The sequence below is a fragment of the Mytilus californianus genome, unplaced genomic scaffold (genome assembly GCF_021869535.1).
Source record: "Mytilus californianus isolate M0D057914Y unplaced genomic scaffold, xbMytCali1.0.p SCAF_50, whole genome shotgun sequence".
Taxonomy (NCBI): domain Eukaryota; kingdom Metazoa; phylum Mollusca; class Bivalvia; order Mytilida; family Mytilidae; genus Mytilus; species Mytilus californianus.
In genome coordinates this window covers 1,236,663-1,254,334 of record NW_026262702.1, presented here as the reverse complement: position 1 = coordinate 1,254,334, position 17,672 = coordinate 1,236,663, and the positions used below count along the sequence as shown (strand labels likewise).

Here is a 17,672-nt window from a genome sequence, read left to right as displayed (position 1 = left end):
TACGGCCTTCAACAATGAGCAAAGCCGATACCGCACAGTCAGCTATAAAAGGCCCCGAAATGACAATGTAAAACAATTCAAACGAGAAAACTAACGGCCTAATTTATGTACAAACAAAGAACGAATAACAAATATGTAACACATTAACAAACGACAACCACTGAATTACAGGCTCCTGACTTGGGACAGGCACATACATACAGAATGTGGCGGGTTTAAACATGTAAGCGGGATCCAAACCCTCCCCCTTACCTGGGACAGTGGTATAACAGTACAACATAAGAACGAACTATAATAAAATGCTCCGATGGGCGCAGCTTGATACGACCGCAGAGGTCGAACCCTGAACAGTTGGGGCAAGTACGGACACAACATTCAAGCTTGATACAGCACTGAATTTGGATTGAAATTAAATATTTGACACAGCATAGGTTTCTGACACAGAATGAATGTGGTCTAACAACTTAAAAAATTTTAATTTATCTATTCAAACCATATCATTATTATTTGCTTTTATATATAAATCAGAAATAACCAATTTAAAATGGAAAATTTTAAAGAAAAAAAAGGAAAACAAAATCCCCCACCCCTCAAATTTTTGAACCCCTTTATGATTCATCACCCCCAAACTCAATCCCAGCCTTCCCTTTGTGGTATGGTACCTTGCAGTACAATTTCAGAGAGATCCATACACTTGAACACAAGTTATTGTCTGGAAACTAGAAAAATGCTTGTTTTTTGGCCCCTTTTTGGCCCCAAATTCCTAAACGCTTAGGGCAATTACCCCCAAACTCAAACCCAGCTTTCCCTTTGTGATATGAAACCTTGTAGTACAATTTCATAAAGATCCATACACTTACACACAAGTAATTGTCCTGAAACTAGAAAAATGCTTGTTTTTTTGCCCCTTTTTGGCCCCTAATTCCTAAAATTTTGAGCAATTACCCCCAAAATCAATCCCAGCCTTCCCTTTGTGGTATGGTACCTTACAGTACAATTTCAGAGAGATCCATACACTTGAACACGTTATTGCCTGGAAACTAGAAAAATGCTTATTTCTGGCCCCTAATTCCTAAACGTTTTGGGCAATTACTCCCAAACTCAATTCCAGCTTTCCCTTTGTGATATGGAACTTTGTAGTACAATTTCATAAAGATCCATACACTTGCACACAAGTTATTGTCATGAAACTAGAAAAATGCTTGTTTTTTTGCCCCTTTTTTGCCCCCAATTCCTAAAATTTGGAGGCAATTACCCCCAAAATCAATCCCAGCATTCCCTTTGTGATATGGGACCTTGTGGTACAATGTCAGAGAGATCCATACACTAACACACAAGTTATGTCTGGAAGTTACAAAAATGCTTATTGTTGGCCCCTAATTCCTTAACTGTTGATACCATAACCCCCAAAATCAATCCCAACTTTCCTTTTGTGGTATTGAACCTTATGGTAAAATTTCATAGAGATCCATTCATTTAAACTAAAGTTCGGGTGCGAAAACCAATGTGTCTTCGGACGACGACGACGACGACGACGTCATACCAATATACGACCACAAAAATGTTTTTGCGGTCGTATAAAAATCAGTTGAAAGAATCTTAACTCATCAGATGGATAAAAATACAAATACTACAAATACAAGTGGACGTGGCCGGGTACTTGTACATCCAAACAACAAAAAGACACTAATTACAGATCTGAGAGTACTCGCAGTTACTGACAGCTAGTTCAAAGCCACTAACAACTAATAAAAAATCATGCATCTAAGACTAAATTATCAATCCGTACACATCCAACATCCAATGGATTTAGTGTAAAGACGTCATAAACAGCCAGAGAAAACATGACCTTGTGCAATGCCAAGATACAGGTATCGACAGATTGTAGATCCATGAATGTGTATATGTATATAACAATAATATTTAGTTTGCTTTTAATTTACTGATAACAAAATCAATATTAGTACCAATAAAAACAATATTTAATGATCTAATTACAGTGTTGAATTGGTAACCTTTTAGAATAAGTTTATTTAAAGGATCGATTCTAAATTTCCGGGCACGGTAAACAATATTTCCGTAAAAATGAGGATGTGCAATCTCGTTTGAAATCAGTATTCTACATGTAGTTTATAAACACGACATCACATGTCTAATATTCAGTGACAATCAGCTCATAAATATGACGATACAGCTCAATAGAAAAATAACAGAACATAAAAAGATTCATCATCAAAGAATGAAAAATCATTTTTTTAAACTTCTTAGCTGAATATAAAGTACAAAATATATTTAAAGATAAGTATATATACCGACACAATTATAAAGTATAATTTTTTGTTCAATTCAGAAAAAAAAAGTTTATAATTCATTTGTCAAAATATAATTTTCAAAATAAAATCCAGAAACATTTCAGTTTTAATTCAAAGTTAATATATGTTATTTTCATAAATTTACACCTACATGTACACAATATTTGATCAAAATATGCTTATCGCTATAATAATAAAGATTTGTTTTCATTTTAGGCACTATCAGAACAAACGTCAACATTGACAGGGAGCTTTACCAGTTGCTTGATATCATAGTGAATGCATATGATGGAGTTCACAACACCAATACTACAGTAACCGTAAAAATAATTGATATTAATGACCATGCTCCTTTATTCACAGGTCCCAAAAGGTGAATATTTATTTGTCTCCCAAAAATCAATGTAACCAGTTTAATGTTACATGTAAGTTACCTCCCTTGTACGGTTAATGAAGGACAATACTATATTAAGAATTGACAATAAACGTCTACTTAATATTGGTTGAGGTGAGGTATATTTACTTACCTTAAGAATTAAGCCCGTTTGGTTCATAATATTTTATTTCTTGAACATAGAAACATAAAAGACAGTTAATGAATAAATTACATCAGCTTTTCAAATATTGTATTAGGTTTTGGATTTTCACATATGTTGTATCGAAATTCACTGGGTAAATTGTCGATATTCGCATCCGGTCCTGTAAATTTATCACCGTTAACGATGTACATGTAGGTGTTAGATTGGTGTAGATTTTGTAAATCTGACTGATTACCTTGCAATGGTCCATTATTAACTGGGTGCGGAGTGAAGCTGAACACTGTGTTTGTTCATGATGAGGCAGAGCTGTGTGGGCTTGCATAAATGGCGCCTGATGATGATGTGTAACCTCCTAAAGGAGTTGAGTGACTGTGAGTGGCGTGATGAGGCATGGAACCAGTCCAGGTTGGTGACCCAGCTGGAAAAACTGTGGGTGCCATTGTTGTTTATGTCTCTGATCCAATTGTTACAATCGAAGCCCTTGTGGTGGTGGTCCTTGGCCGAGCAAGGTCTTGTACTTTCCACTTTCTTGCTGATCTTCTCAACATTGTGCTACAACTCAACAATAAGTAAATATTAAAAAAAGTTCTACCATACTAAACCAACATTTTTAAAAGTATTTCTATATAAATTGGCGTAACAAAATCCAATGATTGTTAAACGCAATAATAATAATAAAAAAAATTATTACATATACGAATTTATACATAGTAAAAATAATTAAAAAAAATATAAAAAATACTATATTCTAATAATTCTTAAATCTGTAGTGACATAGTGTAAAACTTATTACAACAATAATTCAAGCAGCCTGTTGATGACATTATGGCTTAATTTGTGATTCATCTCAACCATTCATACCTTATCGACGTAGTCCAGGCTAGAGTAGAATATGAATCGGAGTAATCATACATGTTGACCGACTCGACCCTCAGTTTCAACTTTCAGTATCAAGTGTGTAGGTACACGCCAAACATATATCAGGATACCTAAATATATGTTTGCTAAACTCCAGAAGCAAGCTATCATTTAGAAATGATGATTTGGGCTACTGCTTCTTATCTCCGTGTAAGATTTCCAAGATTTTTGTTTATATTGTTTCGAAAGTTGAACTTCCGGTTTTCACTAATACATTAATGTGGGTCCGTTCGTCCCAAAGGGTACGTCCCTTCGCACCTTGGTACGTTCATATCCTTTGTTGAGATATTTTGTTGAATATTTGCTACGGGAGATCTGGATACACATTTCCCCATATTTACCCTTTAAGGAAAATTTAATAATAATTCGGGAGCTCATCAGATAACGCCTGCCTCATATCCTATAAACATTGAAGTCCCGTGAGCTATTACGGTTACTTAAACTATAACAGTTACTTATCTGTTACAGCGTATTACGCCATCACACAACGGCTCTTTAAAAGCTAAACGTAATATAAAAACTAATTTAAACTCGTCGTCATATGTGTACCAGTCATGCAGACTACATGAATTCTAATTTAATGTAAAAATACAAGGACAAAATAATTATTTTAATCTGCAAAACTTAGGAAAATATTGCATCTAATTAGTTATTTGTTAAAATAAAAATAATAATGAAAAACGAATAATTAGAATTCAGCTCTTTCGAAAGCATGTGCTTACCACGTGGCGATAAATATCGATGCAATATGATCAAAAATGACAATAAAAAGAATTTCCTTTCTAAGACTACTGCTAATGAACAATGGAAGCACGAAACACGTTAAAACCATACCATACCAACACTACTTTACCATAAAAATCTTTCTTAAGCCTTGATTTTTTTCAATTTTACCGCTAACGAAATTTAAACAGCTTGCTTACTTCGAAAATCTGTAAAGGACTAAATTACGTCACAGAATTAAACGTCACTCATGTTGGGTAGAGCTAAAACATGAAACACTAGGCCCTAGTGATAACTGAATTTAAGTCTATTTACTTAAATTCCAATAATATGTGAACGCTTTTTCGACACCATTATGGCGCGATATCAAGGTCTTAATTTTGATTTTAGCATATACTAAATTGTGTTTCAGCATATGCTGAATTCATTTCAGTACAAAAAATGTATATACTAAATCCGAATAAGCATATGCTGAATTATTCAGCATAAACAGAAATATTGACGCGGAATCAAGTTCATAAATATTGAATTTAACATGCTAAAACCAATTCAGCATATGTTAAAATTAAGAAATAATTCATGGAAGCCATAGATTTGTTGGAAATTTACACATGGCCTGGCCATGTGTAAATTTACAACAAATCTATGGCTTCCATGAATTATTTCGATTCTAATAGGACAAATACAAGGATGGGTATGCCGTGTGTGTCGCTATTCTTTTTTACTCCCTGTTAGATAAAGCTTAAACTTTCTAATAAATATGTAGCTTGCAGCAAATATTTCGCAAATAACTGCTAGAAAAAATGTGTTTAATTCTTTTAACTCTCAAAACCCAACATTTGCCATTTGTAATTTACATGTTTTTTCTCGTAAGCTACCGTCAAATCCAAAGTTGACATTTCGTAACTAAGGAGCCGTCATGTTGACTTGCTGAAATCAGTAAATATGCGAATAATGCAATAGAATAAACCCTACCTCAAAAATTCATTTATTGCAATATTATACGAACTTCCATGGTTCACGTAACGGAAAAACCTTCAGCTTTAGCGTTTTCATTTGTATGACGTCATGTTTTGAAATGACTTAAATGAGCCAAAAGCATTAACGGACTTTCGCGGAATTTTAATTTATTTTGATTATGTAGATTTCTCCGAGCTATTGCGCATTTATTTTTTTTTGTTATGCATCCGAATAAGAATAGAAGTTCTGTAGTCTTTTTTCAATTGTAATTTTTAAAACAATAAAATCGGCATAGCGTTTGCAAATAAGTTCCGATACATGTGGATTTACGTAGGAGGTATTTTGTAACATCCATTATTATGTATATCTCTGAGTCTGCGCTAATTATAGATATATCGAGTATTTGATCATGGTGTTGTTTACAAAGCGAAAGAAGCACGTCATATTAGAATCAATAATTATGACCTTGATAAATGTTCGTTTCAAGTCTGAACCTTTCCTACAGATTTCACTTAATTTATAGCTCTACTGTGACAGTATATTTAGGAACGTGTTGCCAAAAAGCTTAACCTAAAGTTGTCTGTTTAAGAAAGGATTTATATCAGTTGTTTCTATTCATTTAAAACTTAATATACAATACATAGATTACATTATAAATGATTTTGAGGTTTAATATTTGTTGCTGTTATTCAACATGATCCCTTTTCTCCCATAAAATAGTGAAATCAAAATGAACATACAATAAGGTCTACTACATTTAATGGCAAACAATCCTACTCATATGGGAGTTTTCTGTCAAATGGTCTATGTTTTAGGCAAGAAAAAAAGCGGACTTGAGGACGGACGGAAACCATTTCAAAATTAATGATGAGATCACGGGTAATAGAAAAAAAAATATTTTGTAATCTACAAAACATAACAGCTGCATTATATTATTCCTGATACGCATACCACTTAAATACGTATGATAGAAATTTATTTGACACCAAGTGCATTTATTCTCATGAACAACTTCATCTGTCAGCTGCGATATACATGTTCGACCTTTTCCAGGTTACTTGAAAACAGAAAAAATGGAAAATATAGTGAATGCATATTTCATTTTTTTTTTCTATTCTTATATAACAATCTTACGAAGATAACATTCGAATAAACATTTCTTACAATTATTTCTAAGAAATGGAAAAGTTATGAAACATCATTTTGGGCAATAAACTCTGAAACATTTCATAGCGTTTTATGAATGATTGTATGGATGAATGCTTAATATCTATGCAAAATATTTGTTCTTAGCTGTAGATCTTTAAAATGTACATGAAATAAAAGTTATATATTTGTTATTTTATCTGCAGTTTCACTGTAAAAGAAGATTCTTCAGTTGCAAAAAGTGTAGGAAACTTAACTGCAAATGATACTGACGAAGGTAAAAATGCAAAAATAACATTTGACCTCGTAAGTGATGGCGGATATTTTCGAATAAATCAAACAACGGGAAACATACTTGTTGCTAGACAACTGGATCGCGAGACTGTCGAAACTCATTACGTGACTGTGTATGTACGTGACAATGGTGACAACATCCTATCTGCCACTGCAACAGTAACTTTAAAAATTGATGATGTAAACGACAACCCACCAGTGTTTGAACATGACCAGTTAACAGTTGAATTTGATGAAAATAAAACTTGCGAAAATGTTATCACAAAACTTTATGCATATGACATAGACAAACCTAATACGTCAAACAGTCAGATAATATATTCTTTAAAAAGGTAAGACAAATTCAAATGACAAATTCAAAACAATATCTTATAACTTAGAATAACGAAAAATTTATGTTTAATGCAATCTTACTTGGTCATGTCCATATATCACTGTATTATGAGACTAGTATAAATAATATAAAAAAGAAGATGTGGTATGATTGTCAATGAGACAACTCTCCACAAGAGACCAAATTACACAGAAATTGACAACTATAGGTTACCGTACGGCCTTCAACAATGAGCAAAGCCCATACCGCACAGTCAGCTCACACATATACACATCATAGATACCAGGCTTAAAATTTTGCACGCCAGAGAAGCGCGTATCGTCTACAAAAGACTCATTGGTGAAGTTCGCAAGAACGAAAGTTAAAAAGACCAAATAGAGTAACAAGGTGAAGAGCATTAGGAACTAAAAATTCCGAAAGATTTTGCCAAATACGGCATAGGTAATCTATTCCTGGGATAGAAAATCCTTTTGTTTTGTTTTTTTAAAAAAGAGTTAAAACGCATTCACGCTTTCATAAAAGGAGTGTTTAGGCTTTGTGAAGGCATTTTAATAAAATTGAAAATGGAAATGGGGAATATGTCAAAGAGACAACAACCCGACCAAAGAGCAGAAAACAGCCCAAGTCCACCAATGGGTCTTCAACACAGCGAGAAAATCCCGCACTCGGAGGCGGGCTTCAGCTGGCCCCTAAATAAAAATGTGTACTAGTTCAGTGAAAATTGACGTCATACTAAACTCCAAAAGATGAACTAAAATTAAAAAAAAACATACAAGACTAACAAAGGCCAGAGGCTCCCGACTTGGGACAGGCGCAAAAATGCGGCGGGGCCAAACATGTTTTGTGAGATCTCAACCCTCCCCCTATACCTCTAGCCAATGTAGAATAAACAAACACACAGCAATACGCACAGTAAAACTCAGTTTATAAGAAGTCCGAGTCCGATGTCAGAATAGGTAACAAAAGAAACTAAGCAAAATGACAATGATACACTAATCAACAAAGGACTCATAGCAGTTACTGACATGCATGCTCCAGACTTCAATTAAACTGATTGAAAGATTATGTCTTCATCATATGAAAATCAAGCACAATCCCTCCCGTTAGGGGTTTAGTATCATACCATCATAAAACATATGAAAAGAACATAACCCGTATCATGCCAACAACTTGTTTTAGAACAAATGTGTTTATTTCCGATTCAAAGACCCTATGAGTGAATCAATATTAATACCAAAATATGCCATCTACAATGACCTGACAACAGTATCGTAACTATATCCCTTCTCAATAAGTCTGTTTAAAGGTTTGGTTAGCTTTTGAGGTGAATGCCGACATTTTTTGTGCTTTGTAAAGAATATTACCATTAAAGATTGGATGTAGAATACCGGAACGTATGAGATGTCTGCATGTTTTTTTTTATTTACGAATAATGTCCTTGTACCGATGATAAAATTTGGTAAATGTTTTGACTAGTTTGTGATATCGAAAACCCTGGTGTAATAATTTTTCAGTAATACAGAGATTTTTTCGTTAAAATCAAATACGTTGTTACATACACGAGCGAATCGAACAAGTTGAGATATACAAACACCATAAGATGGTGACAAGAGAACGTCACCATCTAAAAAAGGATCATTAACAATAAGAAATGAAAAATCATCTTTTTTATCATAAATTTTGGTATTAATGTTCCGGTTAAAGATATAGATATAAGTTTACTTACCGCCGTAAAATGAACAGATTACCACTGAGTATATAAAGATATACATTTTTAGTTTTGTAAACAATTATTTCTGTCTATGATGCTATGTACTTTGATTTCAAAAGTTTTTATTAACAATGCAACCTTGGGTATGTATTGAATAGTTGCATTGACTTGCAAAACATTTATTTATTCTAATATCTATGAAACGTATTCTGAAAATGAATGATATAAACTCACATGATGTATCACTATAATGTATGTTTCAATATGTCCATTAGTTGTTAATATTTATTGTAATTAAGAATAGATAAATGCATTACTTTGCAAATGCTACTTCGAGAAATTAAAACAAAAGCAAAAATAGGATTTATTTCATTTTGAACTTTCATGATTTATACATCCCTGGCGTTCAACTCTTTATGTATGAAGGTTCCTGGTGAAGATAAATCTATATAGGTGCTTCGGGCGCACGAAATTTATATAATGTTGACTTCATTTTCAACTATGTTATTTAAATTGATTTAAAACATTGTTGTTTTTTTTTGTGTACAACTTAAGCGAAATCGATAAATTTACGGTAGACAAACAGTCTGGTAACCTCACTTGTAAAGTTCCTCTAGACTATGAACGAGAATTTTCTTATGAAATAATTGTTGAAGCTCAAGACAATGGTATACCTGCAATGTCATCTAAACAGATAGTTGTTGTCAACGTAAAAGATATCAACGACAACGTTCCACAATTTGTTGATCTTAAACCTTCGATTACTATCAGGTAAGTTTTGTTTGCATATGGCACTTACTCTTCCGTAAAGTAAAAACGTGTTAATACATAAGTTCAATAAATTAAATGCAAGTTTTATAGCTATTTTTTTCATAGTAAAAAATGATACGGAGAGTTTAATTTTTTATTATGTGTATTAAAGCGAAATGAGTCAATAAACGAAGCAAACAGATAAAGATCAAATTCAATCGATTCCAACTTTTGAAGAAAAATGCAAATTATGGATTAATATAAAGATATTAAAAAATCCATCGGTCGTTTTCTGTAATTGTAGTGTTCATAACATGTAACAATCGTTCGAAATGCTTACAATGTTTTTCGAATTCAAGGCCATACATAAACGTTTTGAACCTCAATAGTTTTCGTTGCATTACAACTTTAATGTTGATTTGGTTTATTAGATGTTTTTGGTTTTAGCGACACTGGCGAGTCTCATGTGGATGAAAAGTGCCTGCATTCTTACTTAGATATAAACTTGTTATCTATAATGATTTATTTACATATACTACTTGATATTTCGTCGGAATAGTATAAATGGACATGCATGTTTTGTTTAACATGCTTAGCCGTGTCAACACGACAGAATACTCAAAAATTAAAAGTTCATGCGATTTGTTATGTTTGAGTCCATTTTTTGTTTGGTGTTTAACTGGACTTTATACTAGTTTATATTCCAATGCTGTAATAAATAAGTATTTTTCAATACGTTAATATTGCATTAACAAATTACTCTTTTTCATAGATATTTCAACGAAGAACGAGTTGTTGAAGTGATTAAGGTCATTGACTTGGATTCAGGAAATAATGCAAAAATCCATTTTGAAATAGGTGGTACAGCAGCAAATTTCCTTAAAATTGACCAAAATGGTGGAATATTACGTACAGAAAGATTGGCAAATCCAGATGACGGTGATTACAGCTTAACTATAAAAATTACAGATTATGGTATTCCAAGTTTGACTAACACAGCTTCCATGACAGTCAGAGTGCAAAAACATTCCCAAGAACAGTCTCTTAAATTTATTCAGCAAGAAATAAATATGACAGTTGTGGAGAACAGTGCACACAATTTGCCCTTAAAATCCGTATCAAAATACGTAGATAATCCAGACAATCAATCTTTAAAATATGAAATTATTGATAAGAGTGAGGACCTTTCGTTTTTTGTAAATGAATTAGATGGGAAAGTTATCTTAATCAAAGACATTGACAGAGAACTGAAAGAAGTCCACGAATTTGTTATTCGTGTGAGACATACAAATAATGCAGACAACAGTGATCTAGCTTTAGTAAGTATTTGTTATAAGTTTTCCTGTTGTAGATTTATTCTCATTTGCGAAATCACATGAACAAACCCCGATTGTCGAGCATCCAAAACATACTAATATGTTTTCAATTGAACCAAAAATTATTTCTCGAATGAAGTCATTCTGGCACTATATCAAATAAAATCATCATTTTCCAAATTTTTCTTTCTCAGAAAAAAGTCAATCTCGTCGTTTTTTTACAATGTTTCTTGTTGAAGAATACCGAAAAAACTACGCTTTGTATGTGAAAGAACAGCATTACAAGTGAATCCTTACTACATTGTATGGATGGATGTACAAATAAACAACAATTCTGTGTCGGATCCACCGTACCGCGTTGCAGCGGAGGACAAAAGGTACAATAACTGGTACCAATTACTGACATACTGAAATAAATAATTTAAATTCAGTAGCTTTTGATCGACAGCATAATTGATAACATTCCAGTCCAACACGCCTTTTTATTTGTATTTGAGTTAACCTCCAGGGTGTGGAAGCCACTTTTTTTGTTCCTATATGGAAATTAACTTAAGCAAATACTTTTAAATTTATGAATAAAAAAATTAGTAAAATCCTTTCACCATAGGATATTCAGACATATTGATGAATCAAATGTAAAAGAGGGACGAAAGATACCAGAGGGACATTCAAACTCATAGATCGAAAACTAACTGACAACGCCATGGCCAAAATAAAAAGACAAACAGACAAATAATAGTACAGATGACACATCATAGAAAACTAAAGTCTAAGCAACACGAACCCCACCAAAAACTGGGGGGTGATCTCAGGTGCTCCGGAAGGGTAAGCAGATCCTGCTCCACATGTAACTATAACAATAATTTGTTTTGGTTTTAGCTTTCAAACTATTTAGATTCGAACGTCACTGATTAGTCTAATGATGACTTAACCAAGGCTCCGTGTTGAAGGCCGTACTTTGACCTATAATTGTTTACTTTTTATACATTGTGACTTGGATGAAGAGTTGTCTCATTGGCAATCATACCACATTTTCTTATTTATATTAGCGCCCATCTTGCATACCAAACTATAACCGTGGTATCTTTGACCATGTTGAAGTTGGTATTCACATCGCATCTATTCCTACCAAGGAATATGTTTCATTGTTAGGTCTTCAAATTTTCAAGGATTAACAACTGAGGAATAGAATCTGTGACTAACACATGCAACGATTTAAATTCTCTTTTTTATGCCCCAACTACGATAGTAGAGGGGCATTATGTTTTTCGGTCTGTGTGTCCGTTCGTCCGTTTGTCCCGCTTCAGGTTTTTAGTCAAGTTAGGTTAACGTTTTTGGTCAAGGTAGTTTTTGCTGAAGTTGAAGTCCAATCAACTTGAAACTTAGTACACATATTCCCTATGATATGATCTTTCTAATTTTAATGCCAAATTAGAGTTTTGACCCCAATTTTACGGTCCACTGAACATAGAAAATGATAGTGGGAGTGGGGCATCCGTGTACTATGGACACATTCTTGTTTAATCCTGTTTGTTCTAGCAGGACATCCGATAGAACCGACATTATGGACATTTATATATGTTACCTGATATAATATACCACACTGAATTTTTGAACATCTTATCTGTATAATTAAGGTCGATATTATTGTTATAGAAACAATCAAGGATAAATCTGTAACAGCCAATTCTTCATATAACTAAAAACTTAAAGAAATGCTATTCGGTAACTACTGACGAGTTACTATGAAAACGTTGCTGGATATCTTATTTTTGTTTATAGTTCCCTTCCTCTTTTAATCTCGATCAGTAGATAAATCAAACGCTCATTAAGGAGCATACAATAAAATCGCTTAATTCTATACAAGCGGTATAATGGATAACAAATAAATAAAATAAATGACAAATCGTACCATATAAAAGAATTCTTACAGTTACTGAAAACAAGAGCAGAACATTTAACCTTATGATACAAGATGAGACCGTCCTGAACTGTATATCAGTTGCTATACTTCGTAGTAAATTTCATACAGCAATGTCACAAACAGTATAGCAAGACGGTATCTTGTGAAATGCTAAAACAAATATACAGAAAATAAGATGAATTGATATGACCATTAAAGCTGGAGACGTGATACAACTTTTAATTAAACTCTCGTTAAGTCACAACAATATTTCTCACAAAATGTACTGTTGCATTCAGGAAACGACATATTTGTAGTAATCATTTTGCAAATTGGAATCTGTATCATATGTTTACGGTTTTTATCATCAATTTTCCTCACTTGTATACTTGTATAACGTTAAGTTTTTGTTAATTAACTTAAACATTGAAAGTGTCTTTGTATATTTTATGCAATTCACTGTTTTATATTTATTTCTTTTATAACTAGGTAAGAGTCTGGGTTCTCGACGAAAATGATAACGCACCATTATTCGCCTCAAAGGCCTATTATTTCAGAATGAACGAAAATAAACAAGAAGGAACTGTCGTGTCTCAAATAACTGCAGCCGATGCCGACATTGAGAAAAACGCTGATATTGAATTCACATTATCCGGAGAGAGTATGTAGTAAAAGTTGTAATACCGTTAATCGTTGCAATTTGGTTGAAGTCATATTTTGATATTTTTGGTGCCTGAAATGGAAGTGTCAAAATTAAACACACAAAATAATCATTGACTAATTATCATTATAATTGTGCGCAGTTAAAACTTAATCTTTTAACTAGACAAAGATCAGGGATCAACCGTTTTATTAATGCTTAACTTAACAAAGCCAATGATATTTTTTAAAATAACATCGAATCGGTTAAACAAAACATCAGGACCCAATCGGGTCTGATTTATATTTGTTCTCCATATATCATGAAATTGTTAACAGGTTTGAAACCACTTCGATTTTTAAGAAATAAATACATGTTATAAAATATTTTCAGGTTGCCAAGATGCCTTTTCTCTTAATAACGAAGGAGACGGAAAAGCATCGATACAATTGCGGATAGAAGTGGATTATGAGGTACAACATACTTGTACTTTCGATGTCAAGGTAACTTTACTTATTTCTTAATAGATAAATCAAATGCCTGATAAAATCGTTTATTTTTTCTTTCATGGTGAGCTTTGGTGTTTTTGATAGACGAAAATGAAGCTTTGGCTTCATTTGTATGGATGAAGCTTATTGTAAAAGTTAATACCCTGCATATCGTTTTTTCCCTGAAAGGGTTATAATTCTAAATAAATCCCTCCAACATAAATCAGTTTTTTGATTCACTGAAATTTAATCTTCCAACTCTTTAACAAAAAGTTGATTTTACATTGCGATTAATGTACCATCTAGCCAGTCGGGATACCTTAGAAAATATTTGGAATCACTTTAATTTGTAGTTTTCAATTCATTAGATATCAGTTTTTGTAACTGCTACAATATTTAAACTTTTCATTACACAAACGCACGCCATATGTTGTTGTGAATGTGGACAGACTGAAAAGAATAAAATGAAAAAATATTAATTTTTCGGAATTGAATAACGCAAATAAAAATATGTTGTAATAATATTTTCAGTAGTTGAAGGCAAATAATCAAAAAATTTGTTTTTATTAAAAAGGAATAATACAAATAACTTTTTCAAAATAAACTTGAATATTAAATTATAATTTTGTGTTGATACTCCTAATCTATTTATAAAGCAATACCGAAAAGGAAGGTAGATGGTGACACACATGCCCGTCCATCTGTGCGTTCTTCGTCCTTCTCAATATTGTTTCTAATTTGAACGTAAAGAACTTCATAAAACGGAGTTTTTTCATGATGTGTTTTGGATCACTTAACAAAGTTGAAATTCGATCTACATTATATTTCTTTTTACAGTTACTGTGTTATGGTCCTTGATCGTTGGAGCATTCAAGAGTTTGTAGCTACCGGGTTTTTATTACACAAACCACTACACGAAACGGTTTAAGAATACATAAACTTAATATTTTGAACCAGCAAGTGAAGTTCGATTTTCGTAATTTTAGTATTCACCGTTTTTTTTTCAAAAATTATGGTCGTTTATTGATTATTTCTTATAAGGTGACTACCGAATGTTAAATGGAGCCATTGCTTCATGAAATGAATTGGACTTTTAATGGAGTATGTTGGATTGTTGTCATTTTTGCTGTTCAGTATCATCATTGATATTTGAAAAACTTTAACTAATATTGTGTACTACATGATCATATGAATACAATTCGGCTAAATTCCTTTGTAAAAAGGCGAATCACCAAAGGATGAAAAACTTTATCAAAAATACAATATGCTTGTTTCATATTATCAGAAAAGTGTCGTATGCAGGTCTGCTGAAACATAAGACCAAACCTTGCTTATATTTTTTCAATACTTTTGCCTACTATACTACTACAGTAATTGACATTCTTCCAATCGTCCCGGCCCCATGTCAGGTTGAAGCTTTCGGCCAATGTACATGATGCAGTTTACTACAATGATTGTATCGTCACATCAAATTGAATCTTAGTTAACATCTTCAGCAATATTTGAACTTTGAAAAACGTAGGCCGAATTTGGATTCAGTCACAGTCTTCACTGTTAACTGAACATGAACAAGTGATGGCGCGAGCTGGGCATGGTGTCCAAGGGAAACATATTATTAGGTTTATAATGTGTATTTCTAGGCTTATAACCCAAACAAGGTGATGATGTGGTCCAATGCTTCCGTTGTTATCATTATAGAAGATTATAATGACAACAAACCTGAGTTTATTGGATCTACCAGTAATAAGTATACAGTTAAAATACCTGAGGATACGAACATCAACAATCATGTAAGTATTAATTAGTTAGTAAGATAATTTCTGCTTAATTAAATCAGTCAATGGACATTTTTTAAAAGCAATTATTCTGTTTTTCGAAATATAAAGTTCAATACAACCTTCTGATAAAACGCTCCAGTATTTTTCAGGAATGGAGAGTCTTATAGTATTGTTCATCTTCATTCCACCGCTCCTTTTGCTCTTTGGATATTTCCATAGTCATTTCTTAAGAAGTGTTCTCTCATTGAAATATTTCTAAAGGAAGTAACGCGATATTGAATGAAGATGAAAACTTACTAAAACGGCTGATACTGGATTTTTATTTTAGTGGGATCGTCCGGATGGGAATAAAGACAACGCAGTAATTCTATGGCATATCAGCAGACAGTTTTTATTTATGATTTGCGAGTCGATATTTCATCGACTATATAATTATGTTATATATCCAGTGGCAAATATTACAGTTATATCGACAATGTGTTGATTACAATGAAATAATGACCTTTATAAATAAACAAATCGGTTTTTGTACCACTCATTTTGATTTACAAAAACACCACTGAGACGTAAATACATGTTTATATCTATATACTATATCACACTAGATTGCCCATGATACGACTATCCACAAGGGTTAATATTACTATCTGTTTCCAATAATCATTTACACATTGATATTACCATTACCAAAAAGGCAATCCAGAAGAATCATAGGTCTGTTCTATGTTCCTTTAGAATTTCAACCAAAAATGAAGAACTGGGTCTTGCTTCAGTGCACTAGAAAAAAATTACATAGGTGTCCTTACAAACAACGTTATGTTGCTGGGTCTGCCTAATGCTTCATGAAACATTTCCAAAGTATTAAGATATATCTTATCTACAAGCAATGAAATTATTTACATAGGGGCAGTGTGAATCAATTGTGGATACTGAAAAATTTCAAAGCTCTCTTAGAATACATACAATCTAAGTCTCTATCTTCTTGCAGTACATGTAGTATAACACATTTCAGTTATAATAATGGTTTTCCATATTCTGAACTAAAAGACGACTGAAGGAATTAGTTCTTGTTTAAAAAAACAAATGACAAATGTAGATATAAATACAAAGAGGTAAATCATACTGCAAAAACACACAAAAATTCTCTGAGGAGAGAGTATTTTTTCAACAGAAATCGGTATTCATATTGGAACCAAATGTGCTCCTCTTCTTGTCTTTTTTTAAAATTCATATGAGACAGACTTCATACAGGAGCTTATCAGGAAGAATGAAGATAATCTGGCATTATCCTTCGCGTACCGCCAATTTGATCTTGATGATGTCTTTGCACTAGAAAATAAACGTTTTGTTATGATGTTAAACTTATTTGTCCGATCGAACTTGAAATAAAGGATTCCACAAGTAAGTCTGCCTCATACATTGACTTGCATCTAGAAATCGATAATGAGAGTCGGCTAAAAACAAAATTACGATCAAAGAAATAATGTTATCTTTCCAATTGTGAACTTTCCATTTCTGTGTAGCAAAATACAAGCAGAGCCTGAATTTGGAGTACCCTATCATGATTTCCTAAAAAATATGGTTGCTGCTTTCACTGAAGCTTTTGAACAAAGTGTTCCTAGTGGTAACATTGAAATCATCCCTTCGAAAGTTTTAGGGCGACATTATGAGTTGGTTGATCGTTAGGGAATATCTGTGTCACAGCTGACCACGAATATGTTCCAATCGTCGTAGTCTCTCTTGTGTCATCTAGATCAATTGTGGCATCACCGAACAAGACTTACCACTGCATGTGTACTTACCATGAACATCAAGACCGGTAACATATTGGAAGAAAGATTTGCGCACCTTTATAAAGCA

General features: G+C 32.9%; 1 protein-coding gene across 1 annotated transcript in view; it reads left to right on the top strand.

Moving 5' to 3' along the window:
* Positions 1-17,672, top strand: part of LOC127703762 (protocadherin Fat 3-like) — a 50,092-nt gene that overhangs the window by 8,802 nt on the left and 23,618 nt on the right. Inside the window, exons 5-10 of the mRNA XM_052207842.1 lie at positions 2,529-2,685; positions 6,805-7,224; positions 10,460-11,006; positions 13,396-13,567; positions 13,940-14,049; positions 15,675-15,824. Of these exons, the coding sequence (XP_052063802.1) occupies positions 2,529-2,685; positions 6,805-7,224; positions 10,460-11,006; positions 13,396-13,567; positions 13,940-14,049; positions 15,675-15,824 (1,556 nt within the window). The remainder of the gene's footprint in view (positions 1-2,528; positions 2,686-6,804; positions 7,225-10,459; positions 11,007-13,395; positions 13,568-13,939; positions 14,050-15,674; positions 15,825-17,672) is intronic.